Here is a 23,880-nt window from a genome sequence, read left to right as displayed (position 1 = left end):
TACTGTGCATCATTTTGTCAAAGATTGCATAATAGATTTCAATCAACCACCTATACGAGTACTTCCACCCTTATAGGTAATAGCAAGGCAAAGATTGTCACTATTTATGTGAATAGTGGCAGCCTTTATAATTTTGTTTTCATCCCTATGAGTAAGGGCAAGGGCAATTACTATTCACATGAGATATGAGAAGATGAATTAGTATAGAATTTTGGTGTGAAAAGTAAAGAATATGACTACGTATTTATAATATATAAAAATTCTGAATTTTTTAGTTTTTGTTTTTCAATTTTTTTGTTATTTAAATTAGTTGTTGACGTCATTATGATATCAGCATTGCGTTATTTTGCCCACGCAAAAGCACGGGATGGACTTGCTTGTGGCCTTGCCTGGGTTGGTGGGTTCCACGCATTGCCCAGGCTTGCCCTTGTGCACTGGAGCCGTTCACGGGTAGGGGTGGGCACGGTTCGGTTTGGACCGATTTTTGCCTCAAATTAGAACCGATCCGATACTATTCATGCGGTTTGGTTCGGTTCGGTTTTAATTAAAAAAATTCAAAAACTGTCCGGTTCGGTTTGAACCGGTTTCGGTTCGGTTCCGGTTCCGGTTCGGTTTTGAACCGGATTATAAAAATTATTTTTTTAAATTGTTTTGTAATACAATTCTCAACTAAAATATTATTTTTTTACTTGAAAATTAACAAATTATTCAATTTCATATAAAAAATAAATATTAAAGTGAGAAAAGAGAGATATTTTGACATTGAACTTGGATAAATATTAGGTTTTTTTTAGTGAAATTAAAAATATAGCATTAAATATAAATATATATTGAAATTATATATTTTTTAGTTTCACCGGTTCGGTTCGGCCCGGTTCGGTTTTTGAAGACATGGAACCGGATCCGAATCCGGTCCAAATCGGTCCGGTTCGGTTTTTGACCGATTTTTGACTTTTTGGTCAACTCGGTTTTTTTCCGGTTTGGTTCGGCTCGAATTTCCGGTTTGCCGGTTTGAGTGCCCACCCCTATTCACGGGCATAGGCCATGTCCTGCTCGGGCAAAAGGCCTTGCGGTAGACTTGCTCTAATAACTCGCTGAATCACTATAATGGAGCCAGGAATTGAGGTTAAAGGGGTCATTTTACAAAATATAAATATAAAAATAAAGAAAATGAAAGTATAAACACCACATATTCTTGTAGAGCTTCTTGAAAATGATAGTGAAATGACTTGAAAGAAAGAGAGAGAGAGAGAGAGAGAGAGAGAGAGAGAGTTGCTACATGGCTCCGCCATTAGCTATATCATCGATTCTTTTCTACAACATCCATAGAATAGATAATGTGCATCGATATTGTCAAAAATGCATTGATAATGTGTCATTACTCTTTGTGGAAACAAAGATAAAAATTTCATTAGCCCTTAACGAGATGATCGACGTCTCATTGCTTTTCAGAAGTAGGCCCCGCACTTAGTCTAAAGACAACGAAAAAACAGACAATCAGACACAAAAAATGCTAAATAGATAACATTATAAAACTTTGAATAACAATATGTGAAAACGGTTAAAAAGTCATGTCCCGTTTTGAAAATGACTCCAACCTGAGGGGGTGAAGGGTATCGAAACGAATAAACACTGTGATGTTTACAATCCAACAGCAAAATCCTTCACGGTTTCACTCTGCCTTTCACACAAATACTTATAATTAGGGTTTAATTAATTACAATTATACAAATATAAGCAACTTGCATTGCATGCGCGTTGAAAGACTTGGCAGTTACCGTCTTTACTGGCATTGGCACATCAAGCCGTCTAAAAAGACCTAGCTTAAAACTGAGATTTAATATATTTCAGTCCACAGAGATTTAATAGGACAGCCCATTTCTACCGCTTTGAGTTCATATGCAAATTAAACAGAGGCAAATTATTTTTCGACTCTCCCCAACTCAGTCAACACACAAACAGACGCGTCGCAATACCATGGAGACTCTCACCAAGTCAGTCATGGTGATCAACGGTTTGTTTCCATCTGTCCCAATACACAAAGGAAAGAAGTTTCAACATACAGAGATTGAGATGGAGTGCAAGCCACAGAAAATTAAATAATCTACGGCTTTTAAAAAAAAAAAAAAAAAGGTAAAAGTTCGACTCCCGTCTTTTTATTTATCTAAATTAAGAAAGATTTAGATTATCAAACATGTTAAGACTGATTAAAGATTATTTATCACTCCCCTACCGTTGTGTTTGTCTTTCTAGAAGGCAAGAAGGAATATTTTGATATTAGATTGGGTTATATTCCATGAGCTTAGATTAATTTAATCTCAGGCCCCCAAAGAACTTAATAGACCGAGAAAGATTTCTATAGCTTAGTATAATTATATGTGAAGGATCTCTATGTTTAATTTGTGTATATATGTTGTATAAGTATAGGTACTCTATATATCAAAACAAGTTTTTTTTTTCCTTCACAATATTAGAACTGTACCTTTGTACCTTACTTAAATACTATATTGAAGAAAAATACCACTAAATCAGAACGAGTAGATAATAATAAATAAAATATCCGGCTTAATTCTGTCTAATACATACATTAAGCCAAGAGTTACAAAAATAAACTAATTTGTATAATATTCATGTAGTCTTTACAAATCACTCAAAGCACGCGGCGAGACTCTCTCCTCTCTTTTCAAGCCCTAGATCTTCTTAGGATACCAAATCTCAATTATTATTTTTCTAAAATTGCATGCAATACGCGTACTCTTTACGTTAATTAATTCACTGGTGATTCCCCCGCTTCCCCAACTGAACTTATGTCCCAAGTATTTGTTCCTTTCTCTCCAAATACAAACGAGTTATTTGTAAACCATGTGCTTTAATCCTAATTAAATTAAATTAAATTTACTTATCGATCGTCTAGAATCCGTACATAATGGAAATCAGCAATAATAATTGATAAATATTCACCGTTGGATGACATATATATATATATATATGTCTTCTTGTATGACATGGAAATAAAGGAATAAATATCAACCTCATTATACTTGCAGTGATCAATCACTTTGATCCATGCATTGTACGGACATTATTAGGAGCCAAACGACACCACTGGATACAAAAAACGCAACATTGCATGCACGTCATGACATGAAATCGCGTATGACCAGAGAATAATAAACGAATATATATGCCAATTAATGTCAGTCCATGTAAATTAATATTTATTTCATAATAAGAATGTATATAATATTAAAGTATATAATTAACTGGTTTTGTTGTGCATGATGCATAATAATCAGCACGTGCTGGACGAGAATGATTCTTCATATAGAAGTTTCTATTTATTGTTTATTTTCTGTTTAATTTTGTTGGATAGCTGCAACTTGCAACATATGCACCCGCGCTAGGGGTGAACAAAAATTGACTATGGAAAAAAAGTGAACCTATACATATATTTATTATGTGTATGATCAAATTTTCAATTTTAGTTATCATTGGTTTGTAGACCAAGACGGACTTGGTTATTTTTGTCCAAATAATACTACTCGGCCACGGATAAATTTTTGTATATTCTAAGTACACCAGTTGGTTGGTGTACCATCCAATACACATGGAACATATGAAAATATTTTATTTTTATGTTCTATGTGTATTGGAAAATATTTTAACATGTCTCGTGTGTACCAACCAACTGATATATCCATAACATACAAAAATTATTCTTGACCATGGGTTCGAAATAATGATGCAACTAGGAATGTAAGTGTCGAATAAATTAATTACATATTGGAGATGACATATGGGCATGGAAAATTGCTTGTCCTGGTAATATTATTTTGGATCCCATTCCACAGTATCCACCATAGTTTATAAGATGGTATAAAGTGGGAATTATTAACTAATAATAATTCTGAAGACTAATCTTATTTAATCATTAAAAGCAGATTATTTAAACCTTCCATGGCATACCATATGCTTTAGGTCTCGCGAGAAAAAAGGTTTCCAAACATTCGAGAAGGGGCATATGTTTGTAAGAACTTATAATTCTAGTGATAAAAACAACATATACATTTTTACGTTCACAATGAGAGTTCAAAAAGGAGCGTACTCAAATGGTACTTCTTTAATTAAATTTACACTTTGTTTTGTTTTGTTGATTTTCAAAGTCGGAATCAGGAAATTTTTAATAAGTGGGATAGCTAAAGTTATTAGTTTAAAATCTAATGACCTTTTTTTTTTTTTTTTTTTTTTTGAGGGGCACTTAATGTTTCTATAGTTTATAGAAATAAAAATATACACTAGAAATACAACAGTAAAAGGTAAGTTAAAATCACGAGTGTTTATTAAGAGATTATGTTTCTTAATTGAACAAATAAATGTAATATATTTTAATTTTAAAAAAGGCAACCTGGGCTAGAGATCAGCCCTCTACCTAATTCCGTCGGTGCAAAGTTAAGAAAGTGAGTGGAGAGAACTCACACACACTGATATCATGGGGACTTAAACTTAGAACTAGTTGAGAGCACAACACAGGGTCTAGACGAATCCAACTCAAGATAGATTGTTTGCTTCATAAGTCATCTTGCTTTTCTTTTTCAAATGATTTGGTTTTTTTGTTTCGTCCTCCACAAACTTTCTGAACTTGTTCTTAAGTTTTGAATTTGTCTGAAATGAAGGAATAATGGTACGTATCGGACTTTCCTCGAATTTTACGCACTCCAATTCACTATTTTCTTCCTCTAAATCATTTTGGAGAAAACGTCATGCCTTATACAGATTATTCTGTTAAGGGCTTCTGATATGATATATTCACTTACGTCCCATACGTATGTGAGTGATTCTAAAGGTTCCTTTTTTCAACATCAACTACGCCACTAAACACCCAAAACTCGGGGTCAGCCACACTAAACTAGTAAGATAATAAATATTATATTACTTTTCTTGTTAATTAAGCAGACAAACAAACGAAAAACAAACATTAGTTGCTGATTCTTTTTCTTAATTAATATAATGTTATGTTTAACTTGTACCGTTTGTAGTCTCTCTCCTGATTTATTTGAATAATTTGTGTCTTTATTGCGACCGAGCAGGCTAAGCTACCTCCTTTGCTCACAGTCTGAAAGTGTCGTTTAATTTGTCAATGGGACGCGTCACGGTCAAATACGTGCCTGCTTTTTATATGACTCTCTCCACTTTTAAAGTCAAAACTCACGTTCTCCTTCTCCAAGCAACGGCGTCGTTCCTCCATCTCCCTCTATATATACCCCCTCCCACTCACCAGTCCCAACCAAAAAACCAAAGCCTCTCCCTCCAAATCCCACACATAACAACATAGCCACCAATTTTCTCGAGAAACAAACAGAAAGTAGAGAGCTCAGACCTCAGAGAAAATCTTATCCAATCCAATCCAGTACTAATTATCTTAAAAATTGAAAATGCCAAAAAAAGGAATGAGGAGCCTGTGCTTTCACTCCAAATCCCCGTCGTTCGCCGCCTACTCTTCTTCCCCTTCTAGACCCTCCTCCGTCTCATTCCCAACCCCACGGCGTGTCCCCGTAACGAACTTCACCGACGCAATGATCGAGGATATCATCGGGAACGCCGCCGTTTTGGTCATGAAGTGGAACCCGGAGACTTCGACATACGCCAAGGTCACCTCTCTCTTCTACGAGAGCAAAAAGGAAGCGCAGCAGTTTATCAGGTGCGTGACGGAGCTTCAGAAGGCCATGCACTTCCTCGTATCGGAGGACCCCACCTCCGAGAAAATAGTACACGCGCAGAGCCTCATGGAGATCGCAATGAAGCGGTTGCAGAAAGAGTTCTACCAGATCCTATCCATGAACCGAGCCCATTTAGACCCGGAATCGGTCTCGACCAGGTCCAGATCCTCCGTCACGTCTGCCCGGTCCAGCACCTCCGATTACGACGACGGCGGCGCAACCACAGACGACGACGTGCGATTCGCCGGGGAATCCATCTCCGAAGTCGAGCACGTCTCGTCGGTCGCCATGGCCGACTTGAAATCCATAGCCGAGTGTATGATCTCCTCCGGCTACGCCAAAGAGTGCGTTCACATCTACAAGATTATCAGAAAATCGATCATCGACGAGGGAATGTACAAGCTAGGAGTTGAGAGATTGAGCTCTTCGCAGATCCACAAGATGGACAGGGAGGTTCTGGATCTGAGAATCAGGAGCTGGTTGAATGCGGTGAAGATGTCAATCTCCACGCTCTTCAAAGGAGAGCGAATCCTGTGCGATCACGTGTTCGCATCCTCCGCCTCCATCAGAGAGTCTTGCTTCACGCACATATCTCGTGAAGCCGCGACTTTACTCTTCGGCTTCCCTCAAGTTCTCGTCGCCAAGAGCAAGAAAAGCTCGTCGTCTCTAGACGTGTTTCGTCTCCTCGATATGTACACTTCGATCTCCGAGGCCTGGCCGGAGATCGACTCCATCTTCTCGTTCGAGTCCACCGCTGCCGTCCGATCTCAGGCGCTCAACCCGCTCATTAAACTCAGCGAGTCGGTCAGATCAATGCTTTCCGATTTTGAGTCGACGATCCAGAAAGACTCGTCGAAATCGGTCGCTCAAGGAGGCGGCGTCCACGATCTCACTCTCCGCGTGATGAATTACCTCTCTCTCCTTACAGACTACAGCAACGTCCTCGTCGACATTGTCACCGACTGGCCTCCGCCCGCGAAATCGTCGCTTCCAGAATCGTACTTCGACAGCCCCCACTCTGAAGACGGTCAGGTGCCGGTGATCTCCCTCCGCATGGCCTGGCTCCTACTCGTCCTCCTCTGCAAGCTCGACGACAAGGCAAAGCACTACAAGGACGTTTCACTCTCGTACCTCTTCTTAGCGAACAATCTCCAGTACATGATCTCGAAAGTCCGTACATCGAATCTCCAGTACCTTCTCGGCGAGGACTGGATATCGAAGCACGAAACAAAGGTGAGGCAATTCGCAGAAAACTACGAGGGGTTGGCGTGGGGGAAAGTTTTCGCTTCATTGCCGGAAAATCCGACGGCCGAGATTTCTCCGGAGGAAGCGAGACTGATCTTCCGAAACTTCAATTTCAGCTTCGAGGAAGCGCATCGGAAACAGAGGACGAGTGTCGTACTGGACCGGAAACTCCGAGAAGAGATGCAGGTGTCCATAGCAAAAAAGCTGGTGTCGGCTTACAGGGAGTTTTACGACGCCCATAGGCTGACGGTTGGGGGCGGGAGAAACGTGGCGTTGTATGTCAGATTTGCCCCTGAAGATGTTGAAAATCACTTGTCGGACCTGTTTTTCGGGGCCATGGACTTGGATGGTTCGTCGTCTCATCGGCGGAGTTCGTTGAGACTTTAGAGCTACCTCTGAGGTGTTTTGCGGCGACTTTTTTGAATTTACTCGCCGGGTTTTTGTTTGTGTGTAGAAACGCGCGAATACGTCAAACAGTTGGAATAAGTTAGTTGTGTAACGACTTTTTGAAAGACTCTGTTACTTGTACTTATACAATCACCCCTGTATTTCTGTAAATTCAAATTTTGCCCCATATGTTCATATATATACTCCTTTCACATTTTTTTTTTTTTTTTTTTATAACAAAGAAGCTCCACGACACATTCTTTGATCAATATAAATAAATATGTAATTACTTGTAAAGTACGTATTTATTCACCTTATATGTTTTGCGTGGGTCAAAGTACCGTATCTAAGACGTCCATATTATATAATTCCTCTCATATTCACTCTTTATTATTATAATCCATTTAGCTTAATGAAAAAGTCTAACATAATGATATAATATTATTAACAAATATGTATGCTAAGTGCGACATGTAAATCATAGTTTACCAGGCCAACCGTGGGGCTCTCATGACTTGGTTGATGGAACTTCACTTTGATTGTGACCCCAAAAAGGCTGGTCCGCCTAACTTCCTTGGGTTTAGTTGTTAAAACGATGTAAACCTTTTCTTCCTTACTTGAAATTACGGTTGTTGGTAGCTGATGGATTTTGTTATAGAGAGACCGAATATTTGCATAGAGGATCCCGGGTAGTTATTTGAACTAGTTAACTATCGCCTAAAACGAGTAAGACGATGAGCAACTTCATTAGCCTTGCGTCGAATATGAGTAAATACATTCCAGTAATCTGGTGTGCAACATTTGTATTTGTGTCTTCAATTACAAAAAAAAAAAACTTACTTGTAACGGAGATAACACTGTTTTGCTATTCCCTTTCCAGCACACAATGATATGTGAAAAAATTATCATGTGTGTCATTATGTTATTAGTTAAGATAACAAAAAGTGATATTCCCGTTGCATTTTCTCTATGTACATGTCTAATAGCCTCAATTAATTTTAAATAGTAATTAATTAAGTAGGAGAAAAACCTCAGCCACTAATTATGAGAAATGCTGAAAAACTTTGAAGTCTTGACAAAAACATATAACCACATAATCTTGTGAGAAGAGATGGCGTGCGACGAAGATAATTCTTTCATTGTTATAGTTTAGCAACTTGGTTCATTCATCTGTCCCGTCCTGGCTCTCACTCTTTTGCAGCCTTGAGTTTTGAAAAAACGACATATTGGGCGTTGAAAAATCTCCAATTTGAAATGAAGGTAGACATTTCTGTTTTCTCCAAACAAAAACACCAAGTCAACTTAAAACTGCTGTTGATTTGATTTGGCATTTTTCTTTCGGTCAAACGGATGTTTCTACTCATGATTTGTAAACAGCACCAGATTCTTAAAGAATCATATCATATATAAACTTTTTCACAACACCATACGACGTACGTTTCCCCAATAAGAAAATACCTCGGCCTGCATCAATTGACATTAATAATGTGGTGACGCATCAATTGACATTAATAATGCGGTGACGCATCAATATTTCCATAAGGTTGTGTCGAAAATTTCCAAGGACATATGACCCAATATTTGACAAAATAAACCGGGCGCAGGGCCACAAACACCACTTTCTTTAAAAATGTCATAAACTCCGTCCTGAACCACAAACAACACTTGTACAAGATATACCACATGATCATATTATCGTATATTCTATAATAACTTCTCACGATGGCACATATTCATCTTTGCTATTGATAATAAAATAATAAAAGACCGGTAAATTTTATTTATTTTACACACAACAAAGATATTGGGTAGACTATAAAATATAAGACACAGGACTAAAATTGAAGATTAAATAAAACTTGGGTAACGAGGCTACTACGCTACTCCTGTCCGATCAGCTGGCCGTGGAACAGACTGCCATCCTGTACAATGTTGGAGAACATGTTTAAGATCATCAGTGGGAGGTCCTACCGTATATGTCTGATAGTGTTGGCTAGGATGAAACATGCTGTGTTCGACACCCATGGGCGTTAATCCAGCTTGAGTTCCAGTTATAAATAAGTCCCCTTCAGACTTAATGTGGCCAGTCATTGCCGCCTCCTTGTCCGCTGCCTGTAGAAAATCCATCATAATATGCAGAATACATTTCAATGGCCTCTATTGGATAATTGATGTTCTTTTCATTTGCCCAAAAAATTCTACTACAATATTTCAACTTTGGCATTGGACTAGTGGAATAAAAAAATCTCATAATATGCTTTCATGCTAAATGGTTCTTGAACAAAATCCACTCAGCATTCAGTACCTAACAAAAGAACGAAAGCGGGATAACAGAATTTTATGGGGTTACTCAAGCTTATGCTTCATTCCGACAAACTTTATTCTGTGAATTCAAAATTGCTTTTGCGTATCATCTATGACCACATTCTAACCAACTTTCTTCTCTGAAACTACTTGTGCATGTCATCTATGCTATGGCTGCAACCTACGGCTAGCCACAGCACTAGCTATCCTCATTTTACTCGATAATTAATGTCTTTTCCTGATTAGTGATTTCCATGTCCTATGCACATTTTGCCAAAAGAATTTCCCAGTATCTAAGAATCCTATAGCGTTTCTCCCAAAATTATCTCACTTTTCTTTTCGATTTGAGATCAGCCTCTACTATGGTGTATAGCAGTTCGAATTCCAGATACTAATGTACAAACTATTTCTATATCAGCTTCTAATATGTCAAATACTAAATTTTTACTGCATGTACAAATCAGAAATCTTGAAGACATGTAGTTGGTAGATGAAAATGAAAAAGGAACTTACCTTCTCCGTAAGGTACTTAAATGCCACTTTCTTCTGTCCCGCTTCATATATATTGCATTCAGAGAATATCTGGAGTGGAAACATAATGATAACATATTAACCTCGTATATGATAAAATCCTTGGAAAACTTTAAAGAGTATTTAAGCAAAATATAATAGCCATTGGTAGTGGCATTATCACCTGCGATTCTACACTGGCACAAACAGCATATATGCCCCAATTTCGGGTGTAATTGTTATATAGATGTACTTTCGCAAATCTGACACGAGGATGCCGCTGTCGGGTCCCATCGAAAAAACAGTGGTGAATGGTAACCCGGATGCATCTGTCATCAATATGAGAGGGGTCTGATCCAATTAGCATTGTCTTATCATGCTGTGAAAAATGGCACCTGCATAATGGTTAAACAAAGAACTTAAGTACTACAAAAGTAAAAAGGGTGAAATTCCAAGTTGGGAGATCCACCTCACCTCGAAATTGTAATATCTGTGCTTCCCCTGGTGATATCTATAAGCCCGTCATCATAATCACGAAGGCTGCACCGATCTATCCATATGTGCTTGGAATTGGGTTTTATTTGAATGCCATCAACATCTGGTCCTCTACCGCCTTCAAACTCTAAATTGCATACAATCACATGCTCACATTCCTTCAGCCTCAACCCCTTCCCTGTAAGTTTAATCCTCTGACCCCGGCCATCTATAGTCTTATACGATGACACATTCAAGTAAGATGAGAGATGGATAGTGCCTGAAATTTCAAAGACAATCCAAAGTGGTTCTTTCTTACGACATCCGTCCCTAAGTGACCCAGGACCATCATCTACAATCAAATAAAGAACAATAATAAAAATTTAACCTTCCAACAAGCAATGAATATGGCTCATTGTTCAATCAAGCTTCACAATAACTCTACACTAAGATCTCAACAGATCAAAAAGCAGCACCAGACGCCGAATTAACTACAAACTCAATCATGGGTACACAAGCATATCCTTTGGAAAATTTGCTCCAAAGTAACCCCTTAAAGCATTTCCACTATACCAAGCAAGTTTACTTCAAAAGATTCCACACAAAACACTAAAACTACCAATTAAACAAGAAAAACACACACAAACAAGCAAAACCCAAAGCTAACACATTTACAAAGCGGATGACAGCAATTGAAACTACAATCAAGCAAGAACACACATTTAGTTTGGAATTCGATCAAAAAACGTACCAGCTAGAGTGGTGACGTGGTAAAGGGCACCGCGGAGGCCACCAATTGCGAGGCGGCCGAAGCCTTCGGCCTGAGCAGCGAGGGCTCGCAAGCTCGCGTCGACATGAGCGTACGGCAAGGCCACCATGCTGGTCTTCTTAGCTGACGAGCTCGGGATTTGGGCTGATTGATCCGACGGACCATATTTAAAGCCCGAATTGTCCGTTTTACTGGAGACGGGGCCGTTACGGCGTTTACGGTGGCCGTGGGAGTTGCCCATTTATGGCAAAAAACGTTGCCGTTTAGAGTGTCTGATTATGGCAGAATTAAAACGGAAAAAAACTCGTCTTGTGAGCTGTACCAGTGAAGTGAAAACAGACTCGCATTTATTGTAGCTGGTCGTTTTATTCTTTGAGTCGGTTATGTTAAAGCGTTTGTTTTGTCGGAGGAGAGTTACTATCCGAGTAAAACCCGACCCGAATTCACCCTATTCGGGTTGCCTCCACAGTTGACTGACCGACACATTTTGAAAGATGATATTTTGCTAAAGAGTGAGCCGTCACCATTTCGTCTTTATTTTTGTTTCGTCCTCGTTTTCTATTACCCCCTTCAACTTACAACTAAATATCCCTCCTCTCATCAAGAGATTTACAAATGGCAAAACCGTCATTCATTTGCCAAAACCTTTCTTTCGTGCCGTAACAAAACTCTTGTTGTATCTCCACCATTTTTTCCGTCGCAACTATCATTATAGGTAACTGTTATGTTATCTTCGGATAAAAATTTCTTCAAAAATCAAGCTCTCGTATTAGACCTAAGAATGTAGATTAGGTTGAAACAAATTTATCAATCCTAAATTATTAGGGCTTCCAATTGGTTGAACTAATACTAATTTGGTTAGAATTTTTAATTCAGATATTTAGTCATACACCCATTCTTAACACTAATAATATAGATAAACTCTATGCCATTTAAAAACTATAAACAAACCCCAAAAAATGATAGATGACCTTATTGAATTTAATTTTGATTATTAAATTATTATTTTTTTTAAATGAGATTTTGGGGTTAGGCTTATTTTAAGAAATCGATGGCGTTTTGTAATTTATAAAAAATTAAAAGCTTTTTTGTTATGTTGTAAATGAGTTTTGGGTGTTTTTTAAAGTTCATTTTAATATATGTTTTTTATTATTATATAATTTAGGCCCCTATATCTATATATATATAAAGCAAAAGGCAAAGAATGGTGAAACATTCAAAATACTAAAAAATGCCCTTTGTTTATCCAAACATTAATAATTAAATGAGAATAATATAGTAAATTCACACATTTAAATTGAAAGAAAAATAAGATAATGAATTCTATTTTTATGGAACATAACTATCCATTATTATTTTTAATTATAAAATTTTTATTATAAAAAGACTCTTACAGGTGTAGAAGCGCGTGCAAAGAGACTAATTAAGTATAATAATGAACATACGAAATCTTAATAATAAAAGGGTTGTAATGCATAGTTTAAAGCTGACTTTACTCAAATTATAAGTTGAGAACAAACTAAAATCGAGTGAAGGCGGTTAAATTGAATAAATCATCATAAATTCATAATTACAACAACAACAACAACAACAAAAGGATTTGTTACATCATATTTTACGGTTCATCGTGTTCGGTGTGGCTCGACCCGGTGGCCCGTGGTCTCAAAATGGCGGGGCCCGGCTGGCATCAAATTAACGGCCTCATTCTTTTATTAAAATTTTATTTTATTTTGAATGCGAACCTCATTTTTTTAAAATTAAAAATAATTAAAAAAACCCCAAAACTCCCCCCAAATAGTTTCCCCGTCATTGGCCACCCGCGCCACCCGCCACCTCCTCCCGCCCCACCCCCCCAACAACTCCACCTGCCTTCAATACCCTAATCACACACAGTCTTCATTTCCCCAATCAAATTCATCACATTTTTAAGTTAAAAAAATGAACATATAAGCGCTCGCTTTTCACAATGCAAATCCGTTTGGGAGTCGGACGTGATTCAGGTACTATCTCCCTCCCTCTTTCTCTCTGCATGTTCGTGTATGCTTGGCTGCTGAGAATGTGCAGGAAAATGAAAGTGAATGGGAAGAGGAATTGGGTTTTCCCTGATCCCTCATTTTCGTTTCTCAATTCGGTTAATTTCGCGGGAAAATTGCAAGATTTTTTCTTTTTCTTTTTTCTGAATGTGTGTGTGGTTTTTGTTATATATTCATAGAGTATTTGATGCAATGTGTTGGTTTATTTATTTATTTTGGTGGAAATGAATATTGGAACTGTGGATTTTGTTTTGAATTTTGATTGGTAAGGATGTGAGAGGGACCTGGAGAAGGGGCTAGTGCAGCCCTCAACCCCAGGAGCTCTCTCGGAGCCGCCATCGTCACCTCACCCGTCGAGGCCGGTTCTTGTGTTCTCCAATTCCAGCAAGTCTCTGCTGGGTTCGAATTCAGGTAAGGCCCTGGTTGTTTCGAATTCAGGCAAGGCCCTGGTTGTTTCGAATTCAGGCAAGGCCCTGGTTGTTTCGAATTCCAGTAAGTCTCTGGTGTTGTCCAATTCCGGCAAGCGCATTGATCAGTTGGGGAAGAAGAAGTATGTGAAGCAGGTGACCGGCCGCCACAATGACACGGAGCTGCACCTGGCTGCACGCCGCGGCGATTTGGCGGCTGTGCAGCAGTTTCTGGGGGAGATTGATGCCCAGATGGTGGGTTCTGAGTTTGATGAAGAGGTGGCTGAGATAAGGTCTGCCATTGTGAATGAGGTGAATGAGTTGGGAGAGACGGTCCTTTTCATTGCGGCTGAGCAGGGGCATCTTGGTATTGTAGAGGAGCTTTTGCCCTACATGACCGAGGAGGGCATTTCGTTGAAGAATCAGGTCGGGTTTGATGCGTTGCATATTGCTGCAAATCAAGGGCAAAAAGGTAATCAGTAGTCAAATAGTTTCAGCCAAACTTTGTATTGTTGTTGTTGCTGTTGATTAAGTTAAGGGTTGAAATGGAATGCATTATTGTAATTTTCAGACCTCATCTGGAAAGTTTTAAGGGGTAGGTAACCAGAATTGATGTTAATGTTCATCGCTGATCAAACAAAAGACCACAGCTGTTTTGTATTCTCAGTGGATTTTTTGAGTCTATATCTTGTTCTGCTGCTTAACTATTGATACTGTAGGCAAACATGATAGATAATTAATCCTCGCTAGAGTCGGAATAGTGTTGTGTTGTGTCCATTTCAGGCATGGCTCCTTTTGAGAAGTTCATTTCCCGTTTCATTCTAATTCATCCAGTGTGAGCCTTTTCTGCCCCATTATTGGTGATTATTCATAATCAAGTCTTGACACTGCTTGCTACTTGCTTGTCTTTTGGTTCTGCTTTCCAGTTTCTTTTGGTTTAACAGATAGTAAAATATTTCAATACCATGTCACCTCAGTTCAATAACCCGCTTTATGCAGCCATTGTCCAGGTGCTCTTAGACTATGACCCGGGGCTTAGCAAAACAGTTGGCCAGGCAAATGCTACCCCTCTTGTATCTGCAGCTACAAGAGGGCATACGGCAGTCGTTAAAGAATTACTATCAAAAGATCCTAGTTTGCTGGATGTTTCTAAATCCAACGGGAAGAATGCATTGCATCTTGCTGCACGGCAGGGGCATGTAGATATTGTGAAAACTTTGCTTGACAGGGGTCCACAACTAGCAAGAAGAACGGATAAGAAAGGACAGACTGCTTTGCATATGGCTGTAAAAGGTGTCAGCAGTAAAGTGGTGAGGTTGATTGTCGAAAGGGATCCAGCAATTGTCATGCTTCCAGACAAGTTCGGCAATACAGCATTACATGTGGCCACCAGGAAAAAGCGAGTAGAGGTATGTATTTCAACTTTTGGATCTTCACATTTTAATACTTTTAATATGTTCTTGTTCTATGATGGGATGCTACTGACTTTATTCAGTTTTTCCTTTTTACAAATTCTGGCCATATGATTAAGGATGCACATTAGGTTTGCATTCCTTAAGAGTCTAAGACCTTGTTTTGCCAATAAGTTGTGGATTGATCTTTAATTAACTTGGGTTAAGCTTGGTTTACATCTTTAGTAATTCAATTTCTCATCACGCTTGCAGATAGTCAATGAGCTGTTACTCGTTCGTTACACAAATGTGAATGCTCTAACAAGAGACCATAAAACATCCCTTGATATAGCTGAAGGACTTCCTTACTCTGAAGAAATCACAACAATTAAGGAAAACTTGACTCAATACGGTGCTGTCCGAGCAAATGAACTTAACCAGCCAAGGGATGAGCTTAGAAACACTGTGACAGAGATAAAAAAGGATGTCCATACTCAGCTTGAACAAGCTCGGAAAACCAACCAGAGTGTTAGTGGAATTGCCAAGGAGCTCCGTAAGCTACACAGGGAAGGAATCAATAATGCCACTAACTCAGTCACAGTGGTTGCTTCACTCTTTGCAACAGTAGCATTTGCAGCTATATTTACACTTCCTGGTGGCGATTTAGACTCTGGGGAGGCTGTGGTGTCGTTCAGTGTATCCTTCAAAATCTTCTTCATTTTTAATGCTCTTTCGCTCTTCACATCATTGGCTGTTGTTTTGGTACAAATCACCCTCGTCAGAGGGGAAACAAAGACGGAGAGGAGGGTTGTGGAAGTGATCAATAAGTTGATGTGGCTGGCCTCTGTCTGCACTACAGTAGCATTTATTTCTTCAGCATATATAGTGGTTGGCCGGCGTAATATATGGGCTGCAATCCTTGTCACAGTTATTGGGGGAGTTATAATGGCAGGAGTTCTTGGTACCATGACATATTATGTGGTGAAGTCCAAAAAGTTTCGTAGAGTAAGGAAGAGAGAGAAGATGTCGAGGACTGGAACCATCTATTCCTCGCGTCACTCAGAGTCTGACTCAGAAGTTAACCGTATATATGCCCTGTGATGATAGTCTAGTTTGGAACTAGCCTCTGGTTCTCTGCCTTTAACATGAAGAAGAAAATCAATACAAGTGTAGTTGGTTCATAAGAGGTTCTAACCTATACATACAAAATTCAGGGACCCTAGTAATAGCATCAATGAGTGGACTTTTTTGAAAATGAAGTTTTGGGTGTCTCAAGGAGTACAAAGTTTTGCAGCAAAACTATTCATATCCTTAACCTTCAAAGGCAGAAAGTGAGAGATATCATTTGTATACGATACGGCGTACACATGGTATCAGTCTTCATTTGTAACTTATATAGGTTTCGTCACTGGTGATATGCTATTCGAATTCTAGCATAGATAGTGACTTGTTGATTAGTTGATCAAAATTTTGAATGTGACTTTACTCGACATTATTTGTCTGAAAAATGTGAGTGTATCTGATAAGTGAATGAAATCTGAAGCATTACATGTTGCGCATACAATCAGATGGCTGAAAAAACAATGTATTAGGTGGATGTTGCTTGAACTTATAAAAAAGTTGAGTTTGCTCCAAGAGGATGTCTCTGGTACAGGTTTCCGTTTCTACTTTTCCCTCATCACATGTTTCTTTTACTCGTGAAGTTTCTATTACGAAATTTCCTTCTAAGAGTGAGGCATCAGTTACAAATCCCATGATGGTGTTTAACAAAGCAAAAGCTTTAAGGAGAAAACACTGGAAGATAGTTTTTGCGTCACACTGACTGTTGAGGTTCTTGTCCATGCAGATCAGGGAGGACATACTCCACTTAGAGGATCCAAGATGTTGACAATGTTTCTACAGAAGGTACCCTTTTCCTTCATCTCTCTGCATATTTTCAGGTCAACTTTGATAGCACTTATCACATTATTGACAATTGGATGATTCCGTAAAAACAAAAGGCATCTGATTTGCACAATGTTCAAGAGGCCCGAGGCTCCTAAGCATTGAATACTCATATTTGATCCAAATATAATGACAGTGATTAGTTAAATTCAGTCACAAATAGCCAATTTGCAAGATTTGGCAACTTTAGGAGTTGATTAGTTGAACACGCTAAATGATTCTCTTTCTTACTTTCACCTGAGCTTGAGCCTATTAGGAAAGCTTGTACATTTTCAAAAAAAAGGTGGCTCATTTCCATCTTTCTGTTTTATCAGGATAAAAGAACTTTTGCTTTGGTGCAACCAATTTGGTGGATGGTGATCCCATAGCTTGAGTGGCATCTTTTCATGCACTGTTTGAAGCACTTTTTACATTCTCCACTTATTTGTTAGCTGAAGCTGGAAGTAAAGTCATGGCATGTTTTTCTTCCTCAAATTGGTGTCTGTATGTCAGTGTGAAAATGTGAGCTGGCTCTCCACATGGAACAGGTTTTAAGTTTCTGAAAACTTCTGTGCTCTAAGAGAAACAAAATTCATGTTTAACGAAGAAACAAAGCAGATATTGATGTCAAGAAATCAACTTCATGGTTGAGAGATTAGCCGTTATTTTTATATTTTGGAGTAATAGTTTTATTAGTCCCTGAATTTTGACCCGATTTGCTTTTAAGTACCTTAATTTTCAAAATGGTTCCCGTGGTCCTTTAACTTTAGTTTCATTTGGACAAATGGTCATGCCGTCAATTTTGTTAACTTTTTCTGTTAAATGCAGGGTCAAAATGGTATTTTTATATTAAAACCAAAAAAATGAATAAAAAATCATATCTTTAAAATAACAATAAAAGAAAATCAAATAAAAAACCAACAAAAAATAAAATAAAAATCAAGTTTGGGGAGAGTAGAAATCGGGATAAAGGGGGAGAGAGAAAGAGAGTTTAATTTTAATCTTATAGTTTTTTAATTTTTTTTATTCATATTTTTATCAATTTTGATACAAAAATACCATTTTGCCTCTGCACTTAATAGAAAAGTTAACAAAATTGACGGCAGAACCATTTGTCTTAACAAAACTAAAGTTAAAGAACCATGGGAACTATTTTGGAAATTGAAGTACTCAAATGCAAATCGGGTATAAATTCAGGGACTAATAAACCGATTAACCCTTTATATTTTCATTGTCCGCTAATTAAGATTTTGTGAGGGTGGGGATGACAAAATGTTGGGTGCTTCCCTTCAGTGTTCTTTTTAGTTGAATTATTATTGTCTTCTCTTACCAGAAGTCAATTATGGTTCCTTCATATCATAAGTCGTTAGAAAGACACAGGTGCTTCATGCGGTGTGGTCTACAGGAGGTCTCTCTGTGTGACGGCGGCCACCATGGCAAGTGAGCTACTCGGTTCCACACTTGTTCCCTGCAAAATAAATTGGTTTCCTTTGGGGACGATTTTCCTCTGACAGAAGTATCTAGAAATGCTTTCTAGGTTGGAAAAGTGTTTTTCAAAGAATCAATTGACCTTCCAATAAAATATTGTTGTGATTCTAACGAAAAAGCTTGGCACAAAAAAGCGCTTATGAGCAAGGAAACGTTTCTTAACGAGTAACCTACAATTAGGTGCTTTTCCAATAAGTGTTTCTGCAACTCGAATAACACATTTGTCCATTTCGATCAAACGTCGAGAAAAATGTATTTGGTGCGGAGAATAAATGGCCCAAGAATTCATAAGTATAAGTAGCAATTTTGTTTTCTTGGGCTATTGGTGGGTGCATCTCGACCGACCACCGAAAATAGAAAGATGCGTGAAACACTGAAGCCTGGTGGGTGATGGAAATATGAGGCCATGATTTTGCCGGATTCTCATTTATGTTCTTTGCCGGCCTTGACTTGTCTTTTACCCAAGTCAATGCTTTGGTATTTTTGGATCCTTCCTAAATCAACCCACTATTTGTCATTATACCAACAAAGCTATTTAATGTGCCCATGTCCTTTAGCCCACCTCAGACTGTAACTTCCAATGCCAAGTGGTAAATGTTGAGTAACAAAAGAATTTACTTAAACCATAATTAGTTTTGGAGGTGCGGGTTAGGCACGTTGATTAGAGTAATACGTCCATCGTTTTAAATTCAAGTTCGAATCCTCCTTCATGTAAATTGTATCCACACAAAATAATCAATGTTAATTTCTCTAAAGTGACATGTAGCATACTAAACCAAAATAAACATAACCATCCATTCCCATTTGGTATAATAGTATTCCTCCAATATGAAAAAAGAAAAAAGAAAAAAGGATAGTAAGTTCAAATAATCATCTCCATGATTAGCAAAACATGTGATTAACATTAATCCATATTTGATTTGTTGAGTTAAAAGCTATAGAATTTCGATTATGATTGGATTATTAAACTAATACTACTGTTTGTAAGTGGGGTCTAACCCAATAAAAAAGGATCTTGACTTGCAAAATATATCTGCATGACAAATTTATAATTTAAATTATCCTTGTATTCCAAAAAAAAAGCCCCTGAAATCACTGTTTAAAAAAAACAATCAAATCTCATTGATGATGCGTAACCGCGTTTATAGGCATGCGAGAAACACATAGGCGCGCGTCAAATTTCCATATTTGATGGTGGCGTGGTGAAATAGAAGTGGTCGTTGTCCAAAACTAGCCAAAAATTTAACTGGAGAGGGGAGGATAAAAAGAAACGAACGACATCTGTCTTTCTTGCAAGGGAGCCGAGGCAGACTCCTCTTTCTTCTTCATCCTCTAGTCTAGTGAGCCATCAACATCTCCTTTTTTTAAAAGTCTTGTAATCTGCTGCACTCCACTGAACTTCACTTTTGGGCTCTCTCAGTTTTCACACTTTCAAAAAGGTTTCATTTCATATGCACCATTTTTGTTTCCATTTTTGCTTTTGAGTATGTGAGATGAATTACTTGGGTCCTCTCATCACTTCAGTTTATGATTTGGAGGAAGAAAGAAGCCATGTTCTTGCAAACCCAAGAGCAAAATGGGCAAGTCCATACATTTTGTTTCATAAAGTTCACTTCTTTGATTAGGTATAGTTTTAAATTAGTGGTCTTGGTTATGTATTTTTAATCTTGGCGGTAGGATTGCATTAGATTTATTGGTAAATTTAATATGCAGATTACATTCAATTCGACGGCTTATATTAGAAATATGTAACTAATCCTTAACATAAAATACTTATTGAAGAATCTTCTCAAACTCAATATGCCCAACTGTAGTTTTAACTTTTGTTTTGGATGACTTTATGCATTATTATAATTTGATTTCACACTGCAAACACGGTTTCAACTTTGAAGACTCACTGCTTTTGTTCTCTGCTTTTTGCCCTCTTTTTTATGATGACTGTTTTGCAATGATGGGTGATGAAAAATTCGTGTATATAAATAATCAGAGAGAGAGAGAGAGAGAGACAAATTACAATTGGGCTTTACTTAAATAATTTGAATTATTTCGGTGCAGAAGATGTCAGTGTGTTTGTTATGGGTATCAAGGAATCAAATTTCCAGATTTCCCACGTGCAAACTCATGGAATCATCTGAATCATCTGAATTATCTTATCCTCGTCATTCATAAATTGGTCTTCTGGGGTTGCCATGCTTGACTTTTGGTCTTCATGGTGAAAAGGGAAAACTTTAATTTTAAAGTTGATCAAACAGAATTGGAATAGAAATTGAACAATGGAAGCTCCAGTGAGGCAACAGAGCTTCAGTGAGAAGAAGATGACTAAGCAGTTGACAGGAAAACGTGAAGACACTCCCTTGCATTTGGCAGCAAGGCAAGGAAATTTGGGATTGGTCATAGAAATCATCTCTAATTGTGGGGAGGCGGATTTGAATGAAGTGTTGTCGAAGCAGAATCATTCGGGTGAAACCGCCTTATATGTGGCAGCTGAATGTGGTTATGTTGATTTGGTGAAGGAAATGATGAAATACTATGATATTGGTTCAGCTGGCATCAAAGCTAGAAATGGCTTTGATGCATTTCACATTGCTTCCAAGCAAGGGAACTTAGGTAAGCCTCTATGGATGTTTCCAAGTTTAGTCACCTTGTTCCGTCCTTTAATATGATGTTAATTTGCACCATATACAATAATCACAAAGGAAATAGTTTCATCTTATTGCATAAAATTCTTTACCTCATTTTCATTCGTGAATTTTGTAGGAGACTAGGAAAATTTGTAAATAAAGATTGAAATTGAAAAATAATAACAGTATTGTGGCTTACCTAGTAACCTGTAATTTTTGGAGTAAATCATCTCAAATCGTTGTTCTGTTGCTGAATTGCAGAGGTGCTGAAGGTCCTCATGGAGGCCATTCCAGAACTTTCGATGACCGTTGATCACTCAAACAGCACAGCATTGCACACTGCTGCAGCACAGGGCCATATTGAAGTGGTTAATTTCCTCCTGGAGACCGGTTGCAGATTGGTGTCCATAGCACAACGCAATGGGAAAACTGCCTTGCATTCTGCAGCAAGGAAAGGGCATTTGGAGGTGGTCAAGGCCCTTTTGAGTAAAGAAACTGGAATTGCAACAAGAAATGATAAGAAGGGGCAGACAGCTCTCCATATGGCAGTCAAGGGACAGAATGTTGAGCTGGTAAATGAGCTAGCGAAGGCAGATCCTTCCTTGATAAACGTGGTCGATAACAAGGGCAACACTGCCTTGCACATAGCAACCCAGAAAGCTCTAGTTCAGGTAATAAAATGTGTTCTTTTTGGCATTTAAAACATTTCAAAGAGAGATGAGCCTATGCTTATTACTAAACTGTTCTTTCTTTATGTGCATAATAATCTTCATATAAAGTCGAATTGTGACAATGAGAATGAGGTCCAATTGGGCATAGGAACATAATACTTAAATGGTCATTTGATTCCTCATATGGTTAAGCCCCTGAGATCATACTTTTTTTGCAGATTGTGCGGGTGCTGTTAAGTTATAAGGGAGTGGCCGAAACCACCATTAACAAATCTGGAGAAACTGCTCTTGACGCTGCTGAGAGATCGGGGCACTCACTGATCGCTGCTATTCTAGTAGAGCATGGCATTGAAAGTGCCAAATCCATAAAGCCACCAGCTTTAAACACAAACCGTGAACTCAAACAAACTGTAAGTGAAATAAAACACGAGGTGCATGACCAGCTTAAGCACACAAGACAAACACGAAAGCAAGTGCATGGTATGGTAAAGCGGCTCAGCAAAATGCATTCAGAGGGACTAAACAATGCAATAAACTCCACCACAGTTGTGGCTGTCCTCATTGCCACTGTTGCCTTTGCTGCAATATTCACTCTCCCGGGCCAGTACCCTAAACCCCCTGAAAAAGCTCCTCCCGGAAATATTGCCCTCGAAGAAGTCCCTCCTGGATACTCCCCTGGAGAAGCGAATATTGCCCCCAGAACAGAGTTTGTAGTCTTCTTTATCTTTGACTCTTTTGCTCTCTTCATATCATTGGCTGTTGTGGTGGTTCAAACTTCAATTGTTGTTATAGAGAGGAAGGCCAAGGAGAAACTGATGACAGTCATAAACAAGCTAATGTGGATGGCTTGTGTGATGGTTTCAGTGGCATTTCTTGCACTGTCATGTATAATTGTGGGAGAAGAGAAATGGTTGGCTGTTGGAGTAACAGCTATAGGGACAGTGATTATGGGGACGACATTGGGAACAATGTGTTATTGGATGATTGCGCAGCGAGTCGAAGCTTCTAAAATGCGTAGCAGCACTAGGAGGTCATCGATGAGCAGCTGGTCACACTCACACTCGTGTTCTTTCTCGGTGATGTCAGATTCTGAGCTTCTCAACACTCAGTTTAAGAGCAAGAAAGTCTATGCAATTTGATATGGGATATGTTACATATAAATTGCCTGTCTCCTAATTTGTCTGTCTCCTAATTTGTTTTCTGGTCCCTGATGTATATAAGTGATGTAGAACATAATCTCAGCCATTCTCAATTTGGCAAGTAGAAGTTGATGTTCTACAAGATGGCCAGTTAAATATGTAATAGCAGGGCTTTTTCTTTCAAGCATATTGAGAAGATATATTTTCCTTGATCCAGTTTTGTAACTTACAAAAGTATGAGGTTTTCATTCTATTTTTATTTTTTTTTTATATACTAAAATGTATGTATATATGCATATTATACATCCAACTTATACTTGTTTCCAAAAGCCCATGACGACTAGATCATCCAATTATGTTTTGGATTGCATGGCATCATTTGGATGAAGTGACTCAGCTGAGAAAGGAGCAAGACTTGGAAATCCACCTTAGCTGTAACATGATGATATATTTGGAGTTTTGGACCATTCTACCAAGTCCTTATGCAGAAAAAGTATTTCTTTTTTGAAGTGTACATGCCTTTAAGCCTTTTCCCCCCCTTAAAATGGGTAAACAGGATAAAAGAGAAGCCTTTTTCGGGGGTAAACAGGATAAAAGAGAAGCCTTTTTCCTGTCTGCAACTCTTTTTCTCATTTTATAGGTGGTCATGTTAATGAGGACATGCACCAGAATAAAAGTTGAAGAAGATGACAAGGTCATTGCAGAAAAACATTTAGTCCAGAAATATCTCTGCAAGTGCAAGGAAATAATGTTGATGCCTTCAATCTCTCCAAGCTGACACTACCCACATGCAGACATGCT

At 38.3% G+C, this 23,880-nt stretch overlaps 4 protein-coding genes across 9 annotated transcripts; 3 read left to right on the top strand and 1 right to left on the bottom strand.

Moving 5' to 3' along the window:
* Positions 1-5,225: 5,225 nt before the first annotated feature.
* LOC117632011 (exocyst complex component EXO70H1-like) lies at positions 5,226-7,560 on the top strand. Its single transcript, XM_034365371.1, has one exon. The coding sequence runs from the start codon at positions 5,433-5,435 to the stop codon at positions 7,347-7,349; it is 1,917 nt and encodes a 638-aa protein (XP_034221262.1). The 5' UTR covers positions 5,226-5,432; the 3' UTR covers positions 7,350-7,560.
* Positions 7,561-8,929: 1,369 nt separating this feature from the next.
* Positions 8,930-11,951, bottom strand: LOC117632284 (probable pectate lyase 4). Its single transcript, XM_034365720.1, has 5 exons — positions 11,389-11,951; positions 10,638-10,989; positions 10,348-10,558; positions 10,167-10,235; positions 8,930-9,461 (listed from the first exon to the last, which is right to left on the bottom strand). The coding sequence occupies exons 1-5, from the start codon at positions 11,645-11,647 to the stop codon at positions 9,225-9,227; spliced, it is 1,128 nt and encodes a 375-aa protein (XP_034221611.1). The 5' UTR covers positions 11,648-11,951; the 3' UTR covers positions 8,930-9,224.
* A 1,315-nt stretch (positions 11,952-13,266) lies between these two features.
* On the top strand, positions 13,267-16,798 carry LOC117633272 (ankyrin repeat-containing protein ITN1-like). The gene is made up of 4 exons (XM_034367002.1): positions 13,267-13,406; positions 13,710-14,318; positions 14,846-15,255; positions 15,511-16,798. Exons 1-4 carry the CDS (start codon positions 13,373-13,375, stop codon positions 16,336-16,338), a joined length of 1,881 nt encoding a protein of 626 aa, XP_034222893.1. The 5' UTR covers positions 13,267-13,372; the 3' UTR covers positions 16,339-16,798.
* A 3,054-nt stretch (positions 16,799-19,852) lies between these two features.
* On the top strand, positions 19,853-23,295 carry LOC117631590 (ankyrin repeat-containing protein At5g02620-like). Of its 6 annotated transcripts, none has more exons than XM_034364832.1 (4): positions 19,853-20,087; positions 20,707-21,255; positions 21,531-21,940; positions 22,159-23,295. In XM_034364832.1, exons 2-4 carry the CDS (start codon positions 20,922-20,924, stop codon positions 23,077-23,079), a joined length of 1,665 nt encoding a protein of 554 aa, XP_034220723.1. In that variant the 5' UTR covers positions 19,853-20,087; positions 20,707-20,921; the 3' UTR covers positions 23,080-23,295. The 6 variants fall into 6 exon arrangements, with proteins under 6 accessions (XP_034220723.1, XP_034220722.1, XP_034220721.1 ...); XM_034364831.1 differs by having other exon boundaries at positions 20,704-21,255; XM_034364830.1 differs by having other exon boundaries at positions 19,853-20,273.
* Positions 23,296-23,880: the final 585 nt, after the last annotated feature.

This window comes from Prunus dulcis, chromosome 6 (assembly GCF_902201215.1).
Source record: "Prunus dulcis chromosome 6, ALMONDv2, whole genome shotgun sequence".
Taxonomy (NCBI): Eukaryota; Viridiplantae; Streptophyta; class Magnoliopsida; order Rosales; family Rosaceae; genus Prunus; species Prunus dulcis.
Note: the sequence above shows the minus strand (reverse complement) of the source record. Positions and strands in the feature narration are given on the sequence as shown.